The following is a 24,447-nucleotide window of genomic DNA, read 5'->3' as shown; positions in this document are numbered from 1 at the left end:
GATTAATATGCTAATAGCATTAATCATGAATATTCTAATATTGATATGCTAATCAGAGAAAGGAACAGAAGAAATATTTGAAACAATAATGACTTAGAATTTTCCCAAGTTAATGCCAGACACCAAACCACAGATCCAGGAAACTCAGGATGCCAAGCAAGATAAATGCCCCAAAACAACACCAAGTATATCATTTGCAAATTGCAGAAAAACAAAGAAAAAACCGTGGAAGAAGCTAGAGGGAAAAAACACCATACGTACAGAGGGGCAGAGGTAAGAATAACATCTGACTTCTCCTCAGAAATCATGCACGGCAGAAGAGAGTGCAGTGAAACATTGAAAGTATTGAGAAAATACCACCTAAAATTCTGTACCCTGAGAAATTTTCCTTCAAAAGTTAAGGACAAATAAAGACTTTCTCAGTCAATTGAGGGAATTTGTTACCAGTAGACCTGCCTTGTAAGAAATGTTAAAAGAAGTTCTTTAGACAGAAGGAAAATAATATAGGTCAGAAACATGGATCTACATAAAGAAAAGAGCATCAAAGAAGTGCTAAGCGAAGGTAAAATAAAAACTTTAACTTTCCTATTCTTAATTGATGTAATAGATGATAGTGTGTTCAAACTAATAGCAACAGTGTATTTGATTGAGTATATGCTTGTGTGTACACACACACACACACACACGTAAGTGAAATTAATTATAGCAATGATACAAAGGATGGGGAGGAGGAATTAGAATTATTTTGTTATTGTAAGGTATTCACACTACTTATGAAGTAGTACAGTGTTAGTTGAAAGGAGGCTTGGACTGGTTATAAATGTATAGTACAACCTCTAGGGCAACCATTAAAAAAGGTGTAAAAAGAAGTATAACTGATATGCTAAGAAAGGAGATAAAATGAAACCACATAAAATGCTCAATTAAAACTACAAAAGTGAAAATGTGGAAGACAAAAATAAAAACAAATAAGATGGGCAAGAAATAGAAAACAGTAATATATATGGTAACTATTAGCCCAACTTCATCAATGATCATTTTCAGTGTCAGTGATCTGAATGTACCAATTTACAAACAGATTGTCAGAGCAGGTCAAAAAACAAGATCCAACTCTGTGGTCTATAAGAACCCACTTCAAATGTAAAGACACACATAGGTGAAAAGTAAGTGGATGGAGAACTGTATATCATGCTAACAGTAATCAGAAGAGCAAGAGTAGCTATATTAATTTCAGACAGAGCAGACTTCAAAGCAAAGACAGATGTCAGGGATAAAGATGGATTTTACATAATAATAAGGGGGTTAATTCTCTAAGAAATTAGAATAATCTTTAATGGGTATTCCCCTAGCAACAGACCATCAAACCATGTGGGACAAAAACTGATAAAACTGCAAGGAGATATAGATGAATCCACTATTGTAGTTGGAGACTTCAACACTATCAGAAATGGACAGATTCACCAGGCAGAAAGTCAATAAGGACATAGTTGGACTCAACACCATCAATCAACTGGATATAACTGACACCTATAGACAACTTCATTGAGCAACAGCAGAAGAGATTATTCTCAAGCTCTCGTGGAAAATTCACCAAGCTAGACCACATTTGGGGCCATAAAACACACCTTAACAAATGTAAAAGCATAGAAATCATATAGTGTCTGCTGTCGGATCACAATGAAATAAAACTAGAAATCAATAACAGAAAGATAGCTGGAAAATTCTAAAATACTTGGAGATTAAGAACACACTTCTAAATAACACATGGGTCAAAGAGGATATTGCAAGATAAGTTTAAAAATATTTTGAACTAAATGAAAATGAAAACAGAACTTATCAAAATTTGTGGGATGCAGTGAACCAGTACTCAGGGGGTACTGAAGGCACATATTAGAAAAAAGAAAGACCCAAAATTGGTGATCTAAGCTTATACCTTATAAAACTAGAAAAAGAAGAACAAATTAAATTCAGAGGAAGCAGAATAAAATAAATAACTATTGAAGCAGAAATCAATGAAATTAAAAACAGAAACTCAGTAGAGAAGGTCAACAAAACCAAAAGGCGATTCTCTGAAAAGTTCAGTAAAACTGACGATCCTCTAACTAGGCCAGCTTAGAAAATAAGGGAGAGGACACAAAGTACTAATATCAGAAATGAAAGCATGGACATCACTATAGGAATATTAGAAATGCTATGAACAACTCAGCGCCCACACATTTGGTAACCTAGATAAAATGAATCAATTCCTTGAAAGATGCCATCTGACAAAGCTCACACAAGAAGAAATCCACAGTCTGTATAGGCCTATATTGACTGAAGAAATTGAATCAATAATTGATAACCTTCCAAAACAGCACCAGGTTAAAGTGAATTTACTGGTGAATTCTACCAAAAATTAAGAAGAAATTATTCTAATTCTCCAGAATATAATTCTCCAGAATATAATTTCTTCCAGAATATAGCAGAGAAAATACTTCCTAACTCATTCTTTGAGGCCAAAAATCATCCTAATGCCTAAACCAAAGGACTTTACAAGGTCTCTCATGAACAAAGATACAAAAATTCTCAACAAAATATTAGCAAATTGAATCCAACACTGTATATTAAAAAAAAAAAAATCACACAGTGTGACAAAATGGGACATATCCCACATACACAAGGCTGGTTCAACCTTTGACATTCAGTTAATGTAATCTGTCACATCAGTGGGCTAAAGAGGAGAAAAATCACATATAGCAGTAAGTGCACAAAAAGCATTTGAAAAATCTAACACCCATTCGTGATTAAAAAACAACAACAACAAAACCTCTCAGTAAACTAGAAATGGAAAGGAATTTCCTCTACTTGGTAAATAATTTATCTACAACAACCACAACAAAACCAAAACTCTAGAGTTGACATCATACTTAATGATGGAAACTAGCAGCTTTCCACTAAGATCAGGAACAAGGCAAGGATGTTCCCTTTCAGCATCATGCAAGAAATCCTAACTCAAGTACTAAGACAAAAAAAAAAAAAAAAGAGAAGGAATAAAAGGTAAACTGATTTGGAAGGAAGAAATAAAGTTCTCCTTGTTCACATATGGCATAATCATCTATGTAGAAAATGCAAGAGAATTAACAGTAAAACTCCTGGAATGAATAAGCAAGTATAGTAATATTTCAAGATACCTGGTTAATATACAAAAGTCAGTAACTTTCATATATACTGGCAATGAACAAGTGGGATTTGAAATTAGAAACACAATATAATTTATATTAGCACCCCCCAAAAAATAAAATACCTAGGTATAAATCTAACAAAATATGTACAAGATTTTTATGAGGAAAATTACAAGACTCTGATGAAAGAAATAAAAGAAGAACTAAATAAATGGAGAGATATTCCATGTTTATGGAAGGAAGATTCAATGTTGTCAAGATGTCAGTGTTTCTCAATTTGATTTATAGATGCAATGGAATCCCAATCAAAGTCCCAGCAAGTTATTTTGTAGATATTGACAAACTGATTCTAAAGTTTATATGTAGAGGCCAAAGACCCAGAATAATCAGCACAGTTTTTTATAAGAAAAAGTTGGAGGATTGACACTACCCACATCAAGACTTACTGTAAAGATACAGTAATCAAGACAGTGTGGTATTGACAAAAGAATAGACAAATCAATTAATGGAACAGAATAGAGAGCCCAGGAATAGACCCAGCTAAGTGTAGTCATCTGGTCTTTGACAAAGGAGCAAACAACACGGTGGAGAAAAGATAGACTCTTCAACAAATGGATCTAAAACGACTCGACATCCACATGCAAAAAATGAATCTAGACACAGACCTAACTCAAAACAGGTCACAGAGCTAACTGTAAAATGCAAAGCTATAAAACTCCTAGAAGGTTTTCTCTAGAGGACCTTGGGTTTAGTGATGTCTTTTTTATCTGACACGAAAGGCACAACCTATGAAAGAAAGAATTAATAAGCTAGACTTAATTAAAATTAAAAATTTCCACTCTGCTTAAGACACTGTTGAGAGAATGAAAATAGAAGCCAGAAACTGGTGGAAAATATTTGCAAAAGATATCTGAAAAAGGACATGCAAAAAATTCTTCAAAACATATAAAAAATTCTTAAAAACACTAAGAAAACAAACAAATCCAATTTTAAAATGGGTAAAAGACCTTAACGAACACCTCACTGAAGAAGATATACAGATGGCAAATAGCATATGAAAAGATCCTCCATGTAGTATGTCATCAGGAAAATGCAAATTTAAGCAACGGGATACCACTGTACACCTATTAGAAATCCAGAATCCAGAACACAGACAACACCAAAGGCTGTTAAGGATGTGAAGTAACAGGAGTTCTCATTCCTTGCTAGTGGGAATGCAAAATGGTACAGCCGTTTGGAAGACAATTTGGCAGTGTCTTACAAAACTAAGCATACTCTTATTATTTGATCCAGCAATTGTGCTCCTTAGTATTTTATTAAAGGAATGGACACTTCACGCTCATACAAATATAAGCTCACAGATGCTTATAGCAGGTTTGTTCACGATTATGAAGACTTGGAAGCAACCCAGAGGTACTTTAGTAAGTGATGGGTAAATAAGCTGTGATCCCTACCATGGAATATTACTCTGCACTAAAAGGAAATGAGCTATCAGGCCATGAAAAGACATAGAGGACCTTAAATGCACATTACCAAGTGAAATAAGCCAATTGGAAAAGTCTGCTGACTGTATGATTCCAACTCTGACATTCTAGAAAAGGCAAAACTATGGAAACAGTAAAAAGATCACTGGTTGCCAGGGGTAAGGGTCGGGGAGGGATGAATATGTGGGCATGGAAGAATCTACTTTGTATGATCCTGTAGTGGTGGCAGGGAATCTGCTCTGTATGATCCTGTAGTGGTGGCGGGGAATCTACTCTGTATGATGCTGTAGTGGTGGATGCATATCGTTCTGTGTTGTTCAAACTCGCAGAATGTAACACCAAGAATAAACCCTAATGTAAACTGTGGAACTTAGGTGACAGTCACGTGTTCATAGACTGTAACAAATGTACCATTCTGGTGCAGGGTGCTGATAAGAATGAGGCTTCATGTGTGGCGGGGGAGGGTAGGGCATATAAGGGCTATCTCTCTACCTTCCTCTCAATTTCATTATGAACCTAAAACCCGCTCTAAAAAGTTGTGTTTATAAACAGAAATAATCCATCTTCCGAGAACACTAACTGATAACAGGTGCTGTATTTCATATTCCCATGGCTGTCCAGAAGAAATATTTTTCTCTAGATAGCAGTTTTCCATAAGGATTGAAACAGCCGTCCCCCCTCCGTGAAGGAAGCAGCCAAAGGGAAGCAACCAGAACAATTCTGCCTTTATGTACTTATTTCATTTGTTCACCTTCTGTTTGCGTATTTATAATTTTTTTTGAAAAAAGACCAGGACAAACTGAGTGAGGAGCAATAAAGGTAAAGGTAATAATGTCAGTGAAAAATGAGATTCCTAGGACCCAGTCAGGTGCACAGTTGTATACTGTGTTACCGCATGCCTGTCCTGGGCTGTCCACCTGGAAGCCCATGTTGTTCAGCTTTTTTACCCTGTATCTACAGAGTACCCAGCTCCTGACACAGTACATGAGTGAACAGATCAGTTAATCTCAAATATTTCTTGGGAAAAAACTGACACTTAAATCTAGTAATATAAAAATGAATGAATTTGTATATATATTATAAATCATATATTTTGCCAAGTCTTTTATCTTAGTTTTAGCTCATAATAAATAAAATCAGCAACTTAACTTTGCTCGTGCTCTAACATACAACAGAGAGGCAAAGGATTCAGATACACAAATGAAAACATAAATATATTTTTATTTTCCACCACACTTAACTCAGAGAGCTTGAGCTTTTTATAAGCAGTTACTTTAAGGTTAGATATTTTTAAATTGTCCATTCATGAATTTGTGATTTCTTCTTTTCATTGTTCCTTTTGCAACAGTATATGTCTTTCAGAGGAAAGAAAAATAAGTTATGAGAATATTGAAGTCAGATAAATCACTGAAATTAAAATTACATTTAACTGGCTAATTTTTATTTCCAAGCTTTACAAATCAAGGGAAAATTTAGTCTTTTGACTAAGACTAAGCTTTAAAAATTTTTCAGACAACTACATTTATAAATAATCTTTTTTAAAACTTGAGATATTAAATACATAGTTTGGGCCAGGCACAGTTGCTTACCTGTAATCCAAGCACTTTGTGAGGCTGAGGCGGGCGGATTACCTGAGGTCAGGAGTTCAAGACTAGCCTGGCCAACATGGTGAAACCCCATCTCTACTAAAAATACAAAAATTAGCCAGGTGTGGGGGTGGGCGCCTGTAATCCCAGCTACTCAGGAGGCTGAGGCAGGAGAATCACTTGAGTCTGGGAGGTGGAGTTGTGGTGAGCCGAGATTGCACCACTGCACTCAAGTCTGGGTGACAAAGTGAGACCCTGTCTCAAATAAATGAATAGATAAATAGGTAGTTTGGAGGGCTACCTTTTAATTTGTAATTAAACAAGTCTGAGGGCCCTTACCTTTTTGACTGAGGCTTAGAATTTTGGTTACCTATGGTATTTGAAATTTTGAAAGCAGAGTAAACATAAAACTTTTTAAAGTTAATTATGAAAAAGAAGAAAAGCTAGACCAAACGACTGATATATACAACTAAAGGTTTTTTTATATTGAGAGTAAAAAGTACATTTTTTAATAGGCCATTAGCATTTTCAAATAACCTTTATTGTAACATTGCTATGTTATTTGTTTCTCTGTATTAAAGGTATCTTAAAACTTCTGACATTTTCTGTTCTGCACTCTGGGTCATGAGGTTCTTTCAATTACAAACATGTACCTGTGCCTTAAAACTAAAGCTGGGAAGTGCTTTGGTTAAGCAGGTATAGTTAAACTTTACATCTGTGGTTTTATTACTCCTAATTATTATTTTCTTTGGAAGGCATTCAATTCTATTTTTTCCCAAGGTGTCTGAGCGTCCCTTCCCATTGTTAGTTAGGTTTCTACCATAAAAATGTGTAGTCAGGGCTGGCTAGGGCTGCTGGAATCGTATTCCTGAATACAGTCTATGCCTTAACTCGCCAGTGCTGTGTGGTCAGTAGGTCCGAGCCTCTTTTCACTTCTTTTCAATTATTAGGTATTAAGAAGTCTGCACAGCAGCTCCACGTCCACCGGTACTGTTGCTGACTTTGATGATACCCTTCTCTTCTTTGGCCACTTTTTAAAGATTCTTATTTTAACCATTTACCTTGGATATCTTGGGCTATGTTCACGTAAACGATATCTCTTAACATAAATATGAGCTATCTCTTGTAATACATGTTATGTAACTAAGATAATATTGGCTAATTTTTCATAGAGTGAGCCAGCTGCTATGTGATCTTTGTATATTAATTAATGGAATCCTTACAACATGTGTTTCAAACAGGGAATATAACCATCGCCATCTTATGGACAGGGAAACTGGGACACAGTGGTTCCCTGATTTGTCCATTGTCACTGCTAGTAAGTAGTGCAGGAGGAAGGAGCGGTGGAGCCACGTGGGGGTAGCAAGCTCTTGCCCATTTTGTAAATAGCCTAGTGCAGTTCTCTCTGATAGAACTGTCTGTGATGGTGGAAGTCGTCCCTATCTGCTCTGTCCAGTATACGAGCAACTAGCCACTGAGGTTACTGAACACTTACAGAATTTTATTTCATTTTAATTGATGAGAATTGAATGAGGCCACATGGGGTCTGGCTATTGTCCACAGTACAACTCTAGAATGATTAACTTTCTTCCAGCAATTCTGGCATAGGACCAGCCTCTAAAACAAGGAGATACCAGAATCATATTGACCTAACGCACATGCACCACGGGAGCTGCCTTGCTGGTCAGCCTTCTTCCTGTCCTTCCTCCTCTGAGCTACCCTCGACCTTGCCACCAGTTCCTGTTTCCTGTCCTCCATGCTTCTCATGCCTCCTCCGAGCTACCCTCGACCTTGCCACCAGTTCCTGTTTCCGGTCCTCCATGCTTCTCATGCCTCCTCCGATCTACCTTCGACCTTGCCACCACTTCCTGTTTCCGGTCCTCCACGCTCCTCATGCCAGATGCTGTTGCCCCGGGCGTTCTGAGCAGGCGCCTCTCACTAGCTCCTTTGCTTCCTTCCCTGTAAGCCCCAAGCAGCATCTCTTCCCATTCAGTTCTTAGAAATTTTGCTTAGTACATAGTTATCTTTTCTGCATTTTTGGGAAAATATATGACAGGTCACTGAACCATGTGGAGTCTGAGGATTTTATCCGATTGAGCCATATTTACCCTATCTCTCCTCCACTACAGGATTTCGATTTTGAAAGTGCATGAGAAAGAGAATTCAGAATGTTTTTCCTATTTCAGAGTCAAAACATACAAAAGCTTGTTCTGGGCGCCCCGTAAGTAGTACCTGCTGGGCATTCTGAGCCATAAGTATGGTGAGGGTTACTCGGCCATCAGGCATCCTTTCAGCTCCCGAAAATAAACCTAACTTTGGGATATGTGGGAGAGGATAATTTTTGTTTTCCTGAAGTAACCACATTAGACTTTTAATTCTTACTGCCTAGAATTCGCCCAGCTCCAGCCCATCCTCCTCACCAGTATTAATGCCGGCAATGTGCTGTTAACACGATCGCCTCGCAGCAGTAAATCAGGAAACTAGTTTTTGCATGAACCACTTGAAACAGGCTTCAGGTCTCTGGCACAGTTTTCAAAGTAAACTTTTCTAACCAATTATTGGGAGGACTTTAGTTAATGTGAAAAAATTAACTCTTGTAAACAACAGCATTGCTCCACACGGCGCATGCCCAGCTTCGTATTTCTGAAGATGTTTACATTTTTGAAAACTTTTTGTCTCTCTGAGGAAAGTTTTTAAAAAATAATTTGCAAGCATAAAAAATGAGATTCATTTCTGCCATTTAATTACAGTGTTGCTCACTTTATTTATGTTTAATTATAGCTGATCTAGCCTAGGGATGGTTGTAAGATATTAACAAGCTCTTGCTTGTCAGTTTTCTCTAAAAAACTCAAGCACAGATTTTCAGAAACTGAAAGTTGAGGGGAACTATCTCTTCAGTGTTGGTTTATTAAAGGAAATTAAAAGTTGATTTCTAAGCACCAGCAACATAAATCTAATTTGTCATTTCCATTTCCATGCCCTAGATTTTCCCTTCAAATAACTTCTCCATCTACATTTAAAATTTAAAATTTAACTTTTAAAGTTCAAAGGACTGCAGTTAATAACGCACTGGCTGTACAAATAAATAGTGCTTTCAACCCAAGGCCCAGAATGTGTTTCCTGGACGACGAGGGTCTGTGAGTTTCTCCCCTGTGGTCTGAAGAGCTGCTCCTCCAACCTGTAGGTAGAGCCGGCTTATGTTTTTGTTAAAGGCTGGATTTGCAGAGGGAGAAAAAAGGGGATTTGGGGACTGTTTACTTTGAGTCATTTTGCTACTGGAAAACCACCAAATGTGGCTTAAAAATATTGGGCAGAGTGACAGAGCTACTGCTGCCGCCAGCTTGGGTGAAGTAGCCCAGCTGAATCCAGCCTCTGCTCCCTTGGGACCAAGATAAGGAAAGCCGCTGACCCCACGCCACCCAGACATCCCCAGCCCAGCCCATCCTGCCTGCCACCCTGCAGCCCAGGAGGACTGTATGGCCTTGCCACTTGGAAGTTATTGCCAGGGCCCTTACAAGGTTTTGCTCCCTAGGATTTTTTTTTTTTAAGTATTTAGGAAATACTGCCTTATGTAATATTTGTGCATCCATTTGTTTATCAGCAGGCATTTATTTCTTATTCACCGGCCTGTTAGATACCAGGGTTTTGGGAAGGAGAGGTGGAGGGAGGCATTGAATACCATGGGTTGTTCACTTCTCATATGATTTTAGGAAATTAGTAGGGGCCCTGTAATAATACCTTTTTATTGCATTATTATTTTATCTATGCATATATTTTCCCATGTTAAAGTTTAGTGATAAAAAATGTCTTCTGAGGGATTTGAGGAAGTACTAGGTACTTCCTTCAAGCTTTTAAGGTACTGGGTCATAATTTCAAGAATACAGACTATGGGACATTTTAAAACAAATGCATTTCTACCGTTGATATTAATGGTGGACCATGCTCCATAAACATAATCACATATCCCTTATCCTGAAGCCCAGGCTAAAAATGGACATACTCTGCCTGTACCCTCCTTGCCCTCCCCTCACCAGACACACACACACACACACACACACACACACACGCATACACACACACACACACACACTCTCTCCTCTTACCATGATGGGAGGGACAACTCTAGTGCAACTTGGAAAGTGTCAAAGAAAACCCAGAACTGGACAGTGGAACAGCAGATTTTACTCAGGACTGTTGCAGTAGAGGAAATGGAAGCTCAGTGTAGAACTGGGCTCCACTCCAAATACAGCACAGGCAAGTGGGGATATGTAGCCAAAGAGCAGGGTGGGTTTGGTGGATGGAAAATCACGAAGAGGAACCATCAGGGGTGAGGGAGATTCTGGCTAAAATGACCTCACAGGATTCTTGCTGAAGACAGGCCAGGGTGACTAGGCATCACTTGGGGGGTGGTGAGGGTTGAGGAACCTGATAAGATATTGAGCATGGCCATATTTAGCCAGGTTTTTGGGAAACTGGGCTCTTGAGGACAGGGCCCAATAGAAAGTGGCTCATAACCTATCTAGAGTTTGGTCAAAGAGAGAGTCTTGTCAAAAGGCTAAACTCAAAGCTCATTTCATTATTTATTTGCTGACTTCTCTGCCTGCAGCAGAAAATAATATACCTAGGGAAATTACTTCTTTCTATCCAAAAGTTATGGGGGGGAAAAACACAAGATTTGATACTGTTTTCATTTGCTGCATGGTTAGGTCATCTGATCAATACAAATGCAATGGGCCAAACCTAAATGGATGCCCTGTCTGTGCCAGGATTTGGCATGCAGTGGTGAGTAAGAACAGTTCCAGCTCCATCCATGCAAGGGAATACTCTCTATTTGCTGATATGGAGCACTCTCCAAGATGTATGGTATGGGAAAACAACTCTAGTTCCTGAACAGTGTTAAATACATGCACACGTGCTAGGAGGATATTTTTGGCAGGTCACCCCAAAACTTGTGTTGGGAGAGTGGAAAGTTAAGGAGCAGGGATGAGAAGAAAGGTGTACTGTTTGATTTTTTTTTTTCAAATCTCATGTGTGTAATAGTTTTTCAGTATACAAACACAAGTTTGTGAAGGCAGTGTCAGTCTTTGCTAACCAATGTCACCATGGGTCGGAGGCTGTCGAGCTTCCCTTTCAGCTGTTTTCCCTTTTTCTTTTGTTCTCGGTAGTTATTTATTGAACTTAATGGGGAAGATTTCAAGGCATTTTAACCACCCAGTTTTACTGAATGAAATGAAAACATCAAAGCAGACATTTATATTGGGGGTAATTTAACATTTATATGCTGTTTACTTTATAGCCTGGATTATGAGTAATTACAGAGTCTCTGTTTAAGGTGCATTAGAAATATGACAGTCCACTCAAAAAGCAGTTGCTGTCATGGACACCATACTGTAATTTAATTTCCTGGAATCACCTTCTCTGAATTTCTAGTTATTTCATGGTTTCTAGTTAATTCAACATGTAGAATGATCGCTTCATCAATTTCTTAGACTTTTATGAACTACAGGCTATTTTTTAATAGTTTCAAATTAATATTAGACTTTTAAAAATATTATATTTTTGAAAATAGTAAATACTTTAGATAAAATCTATTTTAAATACGATTTCCCAAATAGTCTCTATAAAAGTTCCCATGAGTATTTGGGATATGTTCAGTGAATTTTATTATTTTGTCAAAAAATAACCACAAAGACCTCCCTCACATTAAATTGTATGTTCGTTTTCAAAAGAGATGTGACACTCAAAACTGTTTAAGTCCATTGGGCTACTTACACAGTTTCTCAGTGGAGGGAGGAGGTGACTTGGAGACAGTCAGCAGGACAGGGAGCCACAGCTGAATGACTGACTGGCAGGAACGCAGGGCTGTCTTACAGCACGGTGCAGCAGTTGACTTGGAATTAGAGTTTGTGTTCCATGCACATTGTTTTAATTAAGAAAATTATTATTTCATTTTCAAAGATTTTTAGTCAATAAAAATGTCTTAGTTGGAAATTGGGGTCTGATGATCCCCTTATTTCCGGTGAAGCTTTATGATTCTTGAATCAGCAAAGTTGTTTTATTGGGTTGTAGAAAATCCAAAATCATAACACTTATAGGTATAATTTGTTTAGAGAATGTGCACTTTGTGCTTGATGTAGAGTGTAGCAGCTTTGTATGTATTCCCATTTATTCCTCACACAACCTTTAGGGCAGATATTCTTATCCCCATCTCACAGATGAAGAAACTGAGGATCGGAGAATTCCCGAAATAACTTGGCCAACAAGTGGCAGAGCTGGCATTCAGACTCGTGTCTCTTTAGATCCGATGTAGGAAAACACATATTTTCTCCCATGTTGACCTGGCTTGAAACAAAATTTCCGAGGACTTTATTCCCAGTTAATGCACCTCTTTCTCTGCATTCTCCTTTGTCTTTCCCTTTGTTTTCCCATATACTTCTCCTCCTCCTTCCTTTCCTTTGTTGTGTTTTAACTCGTACATGAGACTCTTGCAACCTCAAGCTGCCTGGATCAAAGTGTGATTTTGAAACACTCTGCTCTTGCCTGGACCTTTGCTGTGGAGAACCCTAGCATGGGAACGAGGTGGAGGTCACGTGCACCTGTGCTTTGATCCCGAGGGACTTTGGGAGGGGGAGGCTCTCTCCTGTACTTCAGAAAGCCTGTGCCTGCACACAGCTCTCCCAGCAGCCAGAGTGCTGAGCAAAAACACAGGTGTCCCAGCACGGAGCCAAAGCCACAGTGATCACCCCACAAAGACCCAGCACATGTCCAAAGAAATTCTTCTTGAATATGCATTTTTTTATTGTTTTCCTATTGCAAGAGTAATGGATGCTTTTTGCAAAACATTACGTTTTGCAGAGTTATAAAACTTGAGAATACCCTGTAATTCTAATCTCCCCCTCCCCTGAAAGAGATAATCCCTGTTAACAATTTTGAAGAAATTCTAACTTGTTCATCAGTTCTTTACATCAAATGTTTTTCTCTCCCTCTCCCTCCTCTCTGTGCCTCTGATGTGCAACATTGTGTGGCTGGGGTTCTCGGGAGTGAGGAAGAGGCTGACCTTCCACCTTTTTCTCCTCGGTTCTTTGTTGTGCTCACTCCCGATGTACATTTGAAAGACAGGCAGAGTAATTGAAAGGAGGAAAGAAAGTATCACTCACCCGACATGTGAATGAGTTAATTAGTAAAAATCTAGATGGACGTGATTCCTCCGAATCCTTTGTTGAGTAGTTGATTAAGTACAAGCAACACTATCCTTCAAGTTGGTTTTCATTTAATTTTTGGCCAATAAGTACTGCTTAGTTGATTTTGTATATAGATACGGATGAAGAAATTAAAATATATAAATTTTACAGAAAAAATGGGAATGTGGAACTAGGTGGGACTTGTATTCTAGCATCCAGGGTTTACAAATGAGGAAACTGAGATTTCGTGCCAACCCTTCTTCCTCTGCGGCATCCAGTCTGCATCTGTGGGCTTGCCCAGCTGCTGCCTGCATGGGTGTCTTTCTTGCTCCTCTTAAGCCGTTGTCTGTTTTTTGTTAATGAAGAGTATTCTATAGAAAACATCACAAAAATCGACCTGGCAGCGCCTCTAGTGTAGTGGTTATGAAGCCTGACTCTGGAATTAGACGACGTAGGTTGAAATCCTGGTTCTAACACTACTTCTGTCACCTAGCCCAAGGTACATAACTTCTCTGACGCTCTATTCCCCCAGTTTGTGAAATGGGAAAAATGGCAGTGCTGCCCCGATTGGGAAGGAGTATGGATTATTGAGTTAATTATTGGTATATATATATATAAATATTGGTACTTACATGAATGTTTTCGTAAACAATGGAATCATACTTCTAATTATGTATTAAAACTTGTTTTTAAAATTGTCAGGAACACAGATCACATCTGCATTCTTCTTTTTATAGTTGCATTATAACTATGTTATATGATACGCTATAGTTTACTGAGTTCTTGAACTTGTGGAAATGGTTGTATGTGGGTCAAAGAGCCATTTGTTTTGCCCATTCTTGGAAAACAGTGTGTTCTGATGTTCCAATCTAGAGAAGCTTGATATCTTTAGTACCACAGAGTTAGTCTCAACAGGAAGTTAACATCCTTTTAACAAAGATGTAAGATTCTTTCTACTCTCAGGAAATACTAAATTGCTAACTATTTCAAGGAGCTATCCATTTGGATTGACTTCTAGGCTTGTCCACTAATGAAATTTCTTATGCACTTATCCTCATTTTTGAAAATAACACCCCTGATATCAAAGTAATGATTTTCTGCCTTAGAAGTGAGTGGCTGAATGTTTCCCTGGCTTTAGCTTCTGAGCATGCACATGACTGGCTTAATTAGAGGAGAAGAAAGTGCCATAATTCTGCCAGCCACTGGTAGTAATGCAGCAGTGGGAGCCTGAGAGACCCTTGATTATTCCCATGCTCACGGCTTCTTGAATAAAGTGGATGACTAAGTGGACTTACCGTAGTAAGAGAGATCATTAGCAGTGGAAGACACATTTGAACTTGCTGAAAGAGCTGCCTTTGTGTCTAGGAAGGCCGACACTTGGTAATTATTAGACCAGGTCTTCGTTTCATCTCAGCGGTCTTTCCTTTTCACGCTTGCAAAGTCTGAATAGCTTTCTATTGCCCGTTAATCCCCACAGGAATGTGGCTTTGGCTATGGGGAGGATGCACAGTGTGTGACGTGCCGGCTGCACAGGTTCAAGGAGGACTGGGGCTTCCAAAAATGCAAGCCCTGTCTGGACTGCGCACTGGTGAACCGCTTTCAGAAGGCAAATTGCTCAGCCACCAGTGATGCCATCTGCGGGGACTGCTTGCCAGGGTGAGTTGACCAGTTTCTTTCCCTTGTAATTATTTAATTAAGTTAACTTTTAAAAAGGCAATTCCCTTGTTCCATTCTAAACTGGAATGCATGCTGATATTAACTTGAAGATGCTGGTGGAGTATTTGTGACTTCTTTCAATATTAACCACTGGATTATCTGTGGTACCGTGTGCCGTGCATGCAGCAGACACTGGCTATGAAGAAAATGAATAGGCATGCTAACAAAGGATTTCTGTTATGAAAATCTAAGGAATTCCTACAAATCAGTAAAAAAGAACACTTGGACAAATGGACAGAAAAATGAACAAGCAACCCACAAAAGAGGGGACGCATGCGACCGCAGTTCTCTGACGTGTCACCCTCAGAGGAGGGCAGGTCACACCATTCAGCCATTCAGCAGAGATTTGCCCAACCACCTTAGGCATTGCTTTACACGCTTGGTCTATGTCAGGAAACAAAGTGGGAAAGATGCCTGCCCACGGGGAGCTTATCTTCTTCTAGGTTTGTGTTTGTTTGTTTTTGTTGTTGGTGGTGGTGGTGGTTTGTTTTTGAGATGGAGTTTCACTCTTGTTGCCCAGGCTGGAGTGCGATGGTGCCATCTCAGCTCACCGCAACCTCCTCCTCCCGGGTTCAGGTGATTCTTCTTTCTCAGCCTCCCGAGTAGCTGGGATTACAGGCATGCACCACCACACCTGGCTAATGTTTTGTATTTTTAGTGGAGACAGGGTTTCTCCACATTGATTGGTCTCAAACTCCTGACCTCAGGTGATCTGCCTGCCTCAGCCTCCCAAGTGCTGGGATTACAGGCATAAGCCACCATGCCTGGTTTCTTACAGGGTTTTAAAAATATTTAAATAGTAAATAATAAAGAAGCAAATTATGCAGAAAGATAGAAGAGAATCGCTTTGGAAGAAACCCTGAGGCAGACAAGGGAGATTGGGCATGGCCACAGTGAGGGGCAGGTCAGCGACAGTGTTAAACTGGGTCACCAGGATAGGCTTTATTCAAAGGTGAGGTCTGAGCAAAGGCTTGAAGGAGACGAGGCCTGAGCCAAGCAGAGAGGTGGGGAAGAACACCACAGACAGAGGGAACCTCTGGCAAGTGGTTCTCAGGTGGGCATCCACCTGGTGCGGGTAAAACACCGCCAGGAGGCCCAGGGAGTGGCAGGGAGAGGGAGGAGTGCAGTGCACCACGTTACAGAGAGCAGGGGAAGGGCGGGCAGGTGCGAACGCAGAAGCCTTAAACAGACTTGTCAACAAGGCAGCCAGGTCCAGGGAAAGGAGGGGACCACACCTGGGCCGGGGGAGCACCAGGGAGGAGGAAGTTAAAATCCTGATGGCTTTTAAGTAACTGTGGGATGGATTAATACCGACAGCTGGAGGAGAGAGTCTGGATGAAGAGCTGGACTCAGGGTGGCAAGGTGGGTGACCCGGAAGGCTGGGAGGAGCCATTGCTACACCAAGTATGCAGAGAACGGGATGAAGCCGAATATCCTTAGAGCTTAATGGAGATAGAGTGGAGCCAGAGTTACACAGACAAAGTTAACTGTCTGTGTAACTCTGTCAAAGCCAGAGTTACAAAGACAGAAGAGAAAAGAATCAGAAGCCCTGGAGCATCAGAAGCCGGTCTGTATTGCAAAAGTAAGAAACAACCTGAAACTGCATTGCAGGAGCAGCGAACATTTATTACTTACAATGGACCAGGCACCTGGCCAAGTACTTTTCATGAATTATTTTCTGTAATTTTCACAATGTTTTAAAAAGGAAGAAACTGAGACTTACTAAGGATTAAGATTATTCAGGCAAGATCACCCTAACCTGTGTGTGGTGAGTCTGGGAGTTACATCATGGCAGTCTAACGTCAGAATTCATGCTGCAAGGCACTACAGACAAGAGACTCTAACTGGACCACTGCAAGATCAGGGTGGTTTTGACCAGATGTCCCCGGGTTGGGATCTTGTTGAGGCCAGAGGGGAGATAAAGCTCTGGGCCTGAAGGGTGGAAGCAGAGTAGAAAATAGCCTAGTGGGTCCAGCATGGTCATATACAGAGACACAGCACCTAGGGAGCTGTAAGATGTAGTGGGCTAACACCAAAAACACAAGCAACAAAAGGAAAAATAGCTCTGTTGGACTTTATCAAAATTTTAAACTTTGTACTTCAAAGGAAACCCTTTGAAGTATAAAACACAACCACACAACCCACAAAATAGGGGAAAATACTGGCAAATCATATGTCTGATAAGGAACTGTCTTAAGTAGAATATGTGAGGAACTCTTACAACTCAATAATAAAAAGACAGATAATTCAATTAAAGTAAGAATGAAGGATCTGAATAGACATTTCTCCAAAGAAATATACAAATGGCCAATAAGCACATGAAAAGTTGCCCAGCATCATTAACAATCAGGGAAAACGCAAATCAAACCCACATGCTTCAACCCCACTAAGATAGCTGTAGCCAACAAAAGCCAGACAGTAACTGGTGATGATGTGGAGAGACTGGAATGTTGGTGATGACATGGAGAGATTGAAACCCTCAGACACTGTTGGTGGGAACAGCAAAGGGTACAGCCAGGTTAGAAAACAGTCTAGAGTTCCTTCAGAAAGTTGGACATAGAGTTACCATGTGACCTGACAGTTTGACTCTTAGGTATATAACCAAGAGAACCGAAAACACGTCCACACAAAAACTTGTACACTAGTGTTCGTAGTAGCAGTTTACATAACAGCCGAAACTCGGAAACAGCCCAGCTCTGGTTTGAATGTGTCCCCTCCAAAACTCGGGTATTGCCAATGCAATTGTATTAAGAGGTGGGGCCTTTAACAGGTAATTAGGTCATGATGGGCCCTCCCCTCACAAAGGTGCCCTGATAAAGGGGCTTGACCGAGGGAATTTGTTCCTTTTATTGCCCTTCCACCTTCTGCCACATAAGGACACAGCATTTCTTCCCTCTGAAGGGTGCAGCAGAAAAGCCCTCACCAGACACCAGATACTGGCATCTTGATCTTGGACTTCCCAGTCTTCAGAACTATGAGAAATAAATTTCTGTGGTTTATAAATTACCTAGTCTGTGATATTCTATTACAGTAGCACAAAACCGACTTAGACAACCCCAAATGTCTATCAGCTGATAAATGGAAAAACCAAATGGGATATATTCAAACAATGAAATATTATTCATCAGTGAAAAGGAAGGAAATCCTGACATATGCTGCGAGATGGATGAACCTAGAAAACATTATGCTAAGTGAAGTAAGCCAGTCACAAATGACGGCATATTACATGATTCTATTGAAATGTCCAGAATGGTCAAATCTACAGGGACAGAAAGGAAATTAGTATTGCCTAAGGGCTGGGGTTGGGGAGGGTTGGGAATGGGAGGTGACTGGTAAGGTTATGAGGCTTCCTTTGGGGGTGATGAAAATGTCCTTAAATTGATTGTGGTGATGGTTGTACAACTCTGTGAATATTCGGAAAACCATGCAATTGTACAGTTTAAATGGGTGAATTGCGTGGTATATAAAGTATCAGTCAATAAATCTGTGCTTTAAAAAAAAAGAAAGGTCTATAATCTCAGACCTGTGACAATATCTATGGATAGCGTTACCCAGAGTTTTGATCTTGTGCAAATCTAATCGAGGACATGAACTGGACATCTCACACACGTCTGTTGTTCGTGTTCTCCGGTTCTCCGATAAGAGCCTGTCTGTGCGCGTCTACTCTCTTCATCTGGGGGTAGGGAAATGAGGAGGTCCTCAGGGGATGTACGGGCTGAGGTAGGCAGTGCCCAGGGAAGGTGGGGAAAGGCCTGATCGAGGACTGGGATTTTATAGAGCCCACACAGGGCTGTGCTGCCGGAGTAGGGGAGCGGGTCTGCCCGGGACTCCACCGCGCCTGGTTCCTCCTGCTTCCCTGTGGTCATTGTCATCTGAACCTGCTGCTCTAGTTTCTACAGTGTTTGTTTATTCTTTAAGTAAATACTTAGCTACAGGAAAGTTATAAGTGAATAGACAGTTGAGTGATGTTTCACAATTTATTTATATGATTACTTTAAAATCCCGTTCTTTTCTAAGTCAGCATTGGTATGTGAGGCTGGCATAATGACATAGTGACTTTTACCCAGGTCTTTCCAAAGTGTTTTCAAAGTACTCTTCCAACTTGACTGTACTTCTGTGAAGAAACCAAATGGTTGCAGAAAGACGTGAGCAAAATGCATATTGCTCCCCAAAAAGTAATGCAGAAGTCAGGCATAAGGTGAGCATTGCTCTTTCTGGTGCCAGTCTGCCTCCTGCGGCCTCATTCTCTAGCAAGAACCTGCTGCTGCCCATAGGCCCAGGCACCCCAGGACACCAGCTGCTTCCCTGTCAGTAGCAGGTAGGGTGTGGAAATCTTCTGTCCTCTGCCCATAATTTGAGTCATTCGAGAGAGCCGGTCCCCTTATTCCCACATCTGCTCTGTGACTTTAGACCAGTCATTTAACTTCTCTGACATGCACTCTTCTCACTGTCAAATGACCACGCTATAAGAATCCACCCTGCAGAACTGTTAGAAGGATTAGAAGTAGAAGGCATGTAAAATGCCTAGCAAGTGCCTAAGCCATTGGAAGCCCTAATGAAATGTTGGACATTATTACCAATTGATGATTTTGGGGCCACTGAAAACTTCGCATGACTTTTTCAGAGTGTGACCAACAGGCCTCCAGGCTCCTCTGCCGGCGCCCGGTTCCTGATTGCTTCCTGGCTTACGGGAACTGGAACCCGCCCGGAAGAGTAGGCTGGCCCCCGCCAGCTCTTTGCTTCTTCTGGTGACAATGACAACTAACATTGAGCACTTACTATCATCTGAACCACTCTGGAAAGTAGGGATTCCTACCATCCCCTCTTAACAAAGAGGGAAACCGGTTCTTGCAGTGGGTAAATGACTTCCCAGAATCACCCAGCTTGTAAATGAAAGAACTGGGATTCACCTCGAAGCTCCTCTGCCCCATGCTTAGGTACATGTCTCATTTCACTGGGAGGTCACCGCTGGGGCTTCCGTGACTCATAGACGGGGAATCACAGGGACTGCCTCTGCCCGTCTGGGCTGTGCCCACTTCACCCTCACTCTACCCTCAGCAGACCCCTTGCTCCTGGAAGCTGCCTGAGTTGCCTGGGTTTTCGCATCCCCTCACCTCAGCTCTCTGGTCTGTGCTAGGAATCATGACACTGTTGAGGAGACGTAGACTCTTACTCTAATGATTAATCTTGTCATTAGCATTTGTTCACCTTCAAATGAGGGGCCCTTGCTGTGGACTGTTGAGGAACACAAACAGCGGCCGACTGACCAGCATGAAGCAAGGCGCTAGCAGGAGCCCAGGACAGAGCGACGCTGCCATCCAGTGTCTCAGACGCTTCAGAAAATCCCGCCCTGACTTGACTGTGATTCACAGGGCATGGTAACTGCCTTCAACATTGTGTTAAGTGAGGTCATTGTAAAACCAGGGTTGTTCTGTAGCATGTCATCTCCTTGCAGAATTGCACTCATTGATTGAAGAATTAATGGTCTACAGCCAGATTTTCTTAAAACAGCAGTTTTCAAACACTGTGTTCATTAAGCTAACCAGTGCTGTTCGGGTTCTGTTCAATTAAAAATTCCTCTTCATTGGGAGGCTGAGGTCATTAGGCTAATCAGTGCTGTTTGGGTTCCTTTCAGTTAAAAATTCCTCTTCATTGGGAGGCTGAGGCAGGTGGATCGCTTGAGCTCAAGAGTGTGACATCAGCCTGGGCAACGTGGCGAAACCCCATCTCTAAAAAAAAGTTCAAATATTAGCCAGGCATGGTGATGCACACCTGTAGTCCCAGCTACTTGGGAGGCTGAGGTGGGAGGATGGCTTGAACCCAGGAGGCAGAGGCTGCAGTGAGCCGAGATCCCGCCACTGCACTCCAGCCCGGGTGACAGAGCAAGACTCCATCTCAAAAAATAAATTTAAAAAATTAATTAATTAAAAAATAAAAATGGTCATTCAAAACATGACAACCTTCTAGCCTCATTTGTCTCATGGTCCTCAAACTTTTAGAAATTTTTTGGCAAATGTATTTTATTTGATTGTCAGGGAAAACTCAGACCTCAAAACTGTTTAGTCACAGTTAGAATTCTTTATTTTTAAAATATTAAGTAGTGTCTGTACTTGATCCTCAATACCTCCCATTTTCCTAACTTTTTAAGTGTTAAAAGATGGATTTCTGTCTCCCCAGTATTTGTTCTTGAGAATGTTGGATACTCTATTTTTTAATTTTTTTTGCTTTTTACATGAAATGAGTTTTTATATATAAAACACTATTTTGTGCTTTCTTGATATTGAATTCAATGAACTTCTATTGGGCAAGTTTTCTGGCTGAAAAGATAGAAGTATTAGTTTGGATATGTTACAGTGTTTAGCAAGACATCTTAAAGAAGAAGGTGCCTTTATATTGTCCTGTGATTTTTTTTTAAAAAAATTTATATGCATGTTTTATTGTGATGAAAAACACGTAACATAAAATTTACCATCTTAACCATTTTTAGGTGTGCAATTCAGTAGAGTCAAGTATATTCACATTGTTGTGAAACAGATCTCCAGAACTTTTTCATCTTCTCAAGCTGAAACTCTGTATCTGTGAAACACCTCCCTTTTGCTTCTTCCCCTAGCCCCTGGGAACCACATTCCTGATTCTGTTTCCATGAATTTGACTACTCTAAGTACCTCACAGAATTGGAGTCATTCAGTGTCTGTCCTTTTATGACAGGCTTGTGTCACTTAGCATCATGTCCTCAAGGTCCGTCCATGTTGTAGCATGTGACAGGGTAGCCCCTGCCTGTTAAGACTCATAGTATTTCATTCTGTGAAATACTTTGTTTATCCATATTCATCAATGGACATTTGGGTTTCTTCTGCCTTTTGGCTACTGTGAATAGAGCTGCAATGAATACGGGCATGCAAGTATCTCTTCAAGACGCCGATTTGAGTTCTTTGAGATATAGACCCAGTAGTGGGATTGCTGGATCATATGGTAGTTCTGTTTTTAATATTTTGAGGAACCTCCGTGCTGTTTTCCACAGCGGCTGCACCATTTTACAGTCCCATCAACAGTATACAAGGGTTCCAGTTTCTTCACATCTTTGCCAACACTTGTTATTATCTGTTTGTTGTTATTGTTTTGATAGTAGCCATCCTTATGGGTGTGAGGTGATATCTCATGTGGTTTTTGACTTTCAGTTCAGGGATGATTAGTGATGTGAACATCTTTTTGTATACCTGTCAGCCATGTGAGATATTTCTCCAAAGACATTTCTCTGGAGAAATGTCTATTCAAGTCCCTTGCCCATTTTTAAATTAGGTTGATTTTTTAATTGATGAGTTTATAGGAATTGTTTATATAATATGAATTTTAACCCTTATAAGACATATGATTTGCAGATATTTTCTTCCATTTCATAGGAATGTTTGTGTCCTCTGATTGTAAGTTTAATGTAGTCCCATTTGTCAACTTTTTTCTCTTGTTGCCTGTGGTTTTGGTGTCATATCTAAGAAATCATTGCCATATCTAATGTCATGAAGCTTTTCCTCTGCGTTTTCTTCTAGGAGTTTTATACTTTTAGGTCTTACTTTTAGGTCTTTAATCTGTTGCATGTGGATGTCCAGTTTCTCCAGCATTCCTTAAAGAGACTATTCTTTCCTCACTGAGTGGTCTTGGCACCTTGTTGAAAGTCACTGACCATATACACAAGAGTTTACTTCTGGGCTCTCTTATCTATTCTGCTGGTCTACTTGTCTGTCTTTATGCCAGTACCACACTATTTTGATTATTGTTGCATTGTATTATGTTTTGAAATCAGGAAGTATGAGTCCTCAAACTTTGTTTTTTTTTTTTTAATTTTTACTTCATAAATTCCAAAATGAGTAATTTCATTAATATCTAGTGGGAAGTCACTGTGTTATATTCTTTGGAAAGATTGTCATAATCAAGTAAAAATAGAATGTTGAGCAATTTCTGAGTGTATCTGGGCATTTTGAGATAATTTACCTAGTTTCAAATGCAAATTTTGCTTCTACCATAAATTATACAGATTGGTACTACATTATCCATTTTCACAAAATAATTGCATCTGCCTGCCTCTGTAGTCTTGTTCTCTATATTACTATTTTTGTTATGGAAAATTTATGTTGTATGTACGAAATAAAGAAAATCACTTGAATTCCTATAATCTAGAAATGGTCACTGTTAATATTCAGTGTATAATATACTCATTGCAAATATATACATATAACTTTTTTTTTTTTTTGTGAGATGGAGTTTCACTCTTGTTGCCCAGGCTGGAGTGCAATGGTGCAATCTTGGCTCACTGCAACCTCTGTCTCCTAGGTTCATGCCACTCTCCTGCCTCAGCCTCCCGAATAGCTGGGATTACAGGTGCCCACCACCACGCCCCGCTAATTTTTTGTATTTTTAGTAGAGATGAGGTTTCACCATATTGGCCAGGCTGGTCTCGAACTCCGGACCTCAGGTGATCCACCTGCCTCAGCCTCCCAAAGTGCTGGAATTACAGGCGTGAGCCGCTGTGCCTAGCTACACGTAACTATTTTTGTATGTATTGGTAAGCAATCTGAGAAAATTGATAGAAAAGTGCGTGCCTGCATGAAATGGAATTATATCATATATATTCCTTTGTTTTCACTTAATGATATTTCATGAATTTTTAAAAATGTGTATGGTAGGTCTTCATCATTTTTAAAGGCCGTCTGGCATTCTATCGAGTCTACCCTCATTGGTTATTTCTATTGGTGGACATTGGGATTGTGCCTAATTAGCTTTTTTTTTCTTTCATAAACAATGTTGTGATTGTATTCTTACACAAACACCTTTACCCAGTTGATTATTTCTTTAGGATGAGTTTCTAAATAGGAAATTATTAGATAAGAAATGTAAACTATTTTATTGAGTTCTAGTGACACATTGCTAAATTGCCCTCCTAAAAGCGGCAATTTATGTTCCCACAGGCAGTATATACATATACCTATTGGCCTACACCCACACCAGCACTTTCCCCATTTTCTGAGTAAAAAGTGATATATTTTCATTTTAACGTGAATGTACTTGATTAATAATGAAGTTAAACATTTTCATCTTAAATTTCTTTAAAAAAATTTAGTTGCGTCATGCTTTTCAGTTTATGAAATTTTTAAATTATGAAACATTCTTATTTTGGGAATGAAAGTTCTTTGCTTATTTTTCAATTTTAGTGTTCATTTTCACCGTCATGATTTTTAAGTTTTACTTTATAGACTGAAGGTATAGACAGTACTGTCATCAGGACAATTTTTCAATCTTTGACCATTACCTATATTGACAATGCTAT

At 39.8% G+C, this 24,447-nt stretch overlaps 1 protein-coding gene across 4 annotated transcripts in view; it reads left to right on the top strand.

The window, feature by feature from the left end:
- The window catches only part of TNFRSF19 (tumor necrosis factor receptor superfamily, member 19), a 103,687-nt gene that overhangs the window by 29,215 nt on the left and 50,025 nt on the right, over positions 1 to 24,447 (top strand). For all 4 annotated transcript variants that reach the window (XM_011958835.1, XM_011958818.1, XM_011958826.1 and 1 more), the window contains one exon: positions 14,890 to 15,068. Coding sequence is in view for 3 of the 4 variants with exons in the window: in XM_011958818.1 (XP_011814208.1) it covers positions 14,890 to 15,068 (179 nt within the window). In the remaining variant the exon portion in view is untranslated. The remainder of the gene's footprint in view (positions 1 to 14,889; positions 15,069 to 24,447) is intronic.

This window comes from Colobus angolensis, unplaced genomic scaffold (assembly GCF_000951035.1).
Source record: "Colobus angolensis palliatus isolate OR3802 unplaced genomic scaffold, Cang.pa_1.0 Scaffold113, whole genome shotgun sequence".
Taxonomy (NCBI): domain Eukaryota; kingdom Metazoa; phylum Chordata; class Mammalia; order Primates; family Cercopithecidae; genus Colobus; species Colobus angolensis.
The sequence above is the reverse complement of the archived record's forward strand: the minus strand, read 5'-3'. Positions and strand labels throughout refer to the sequence as shown.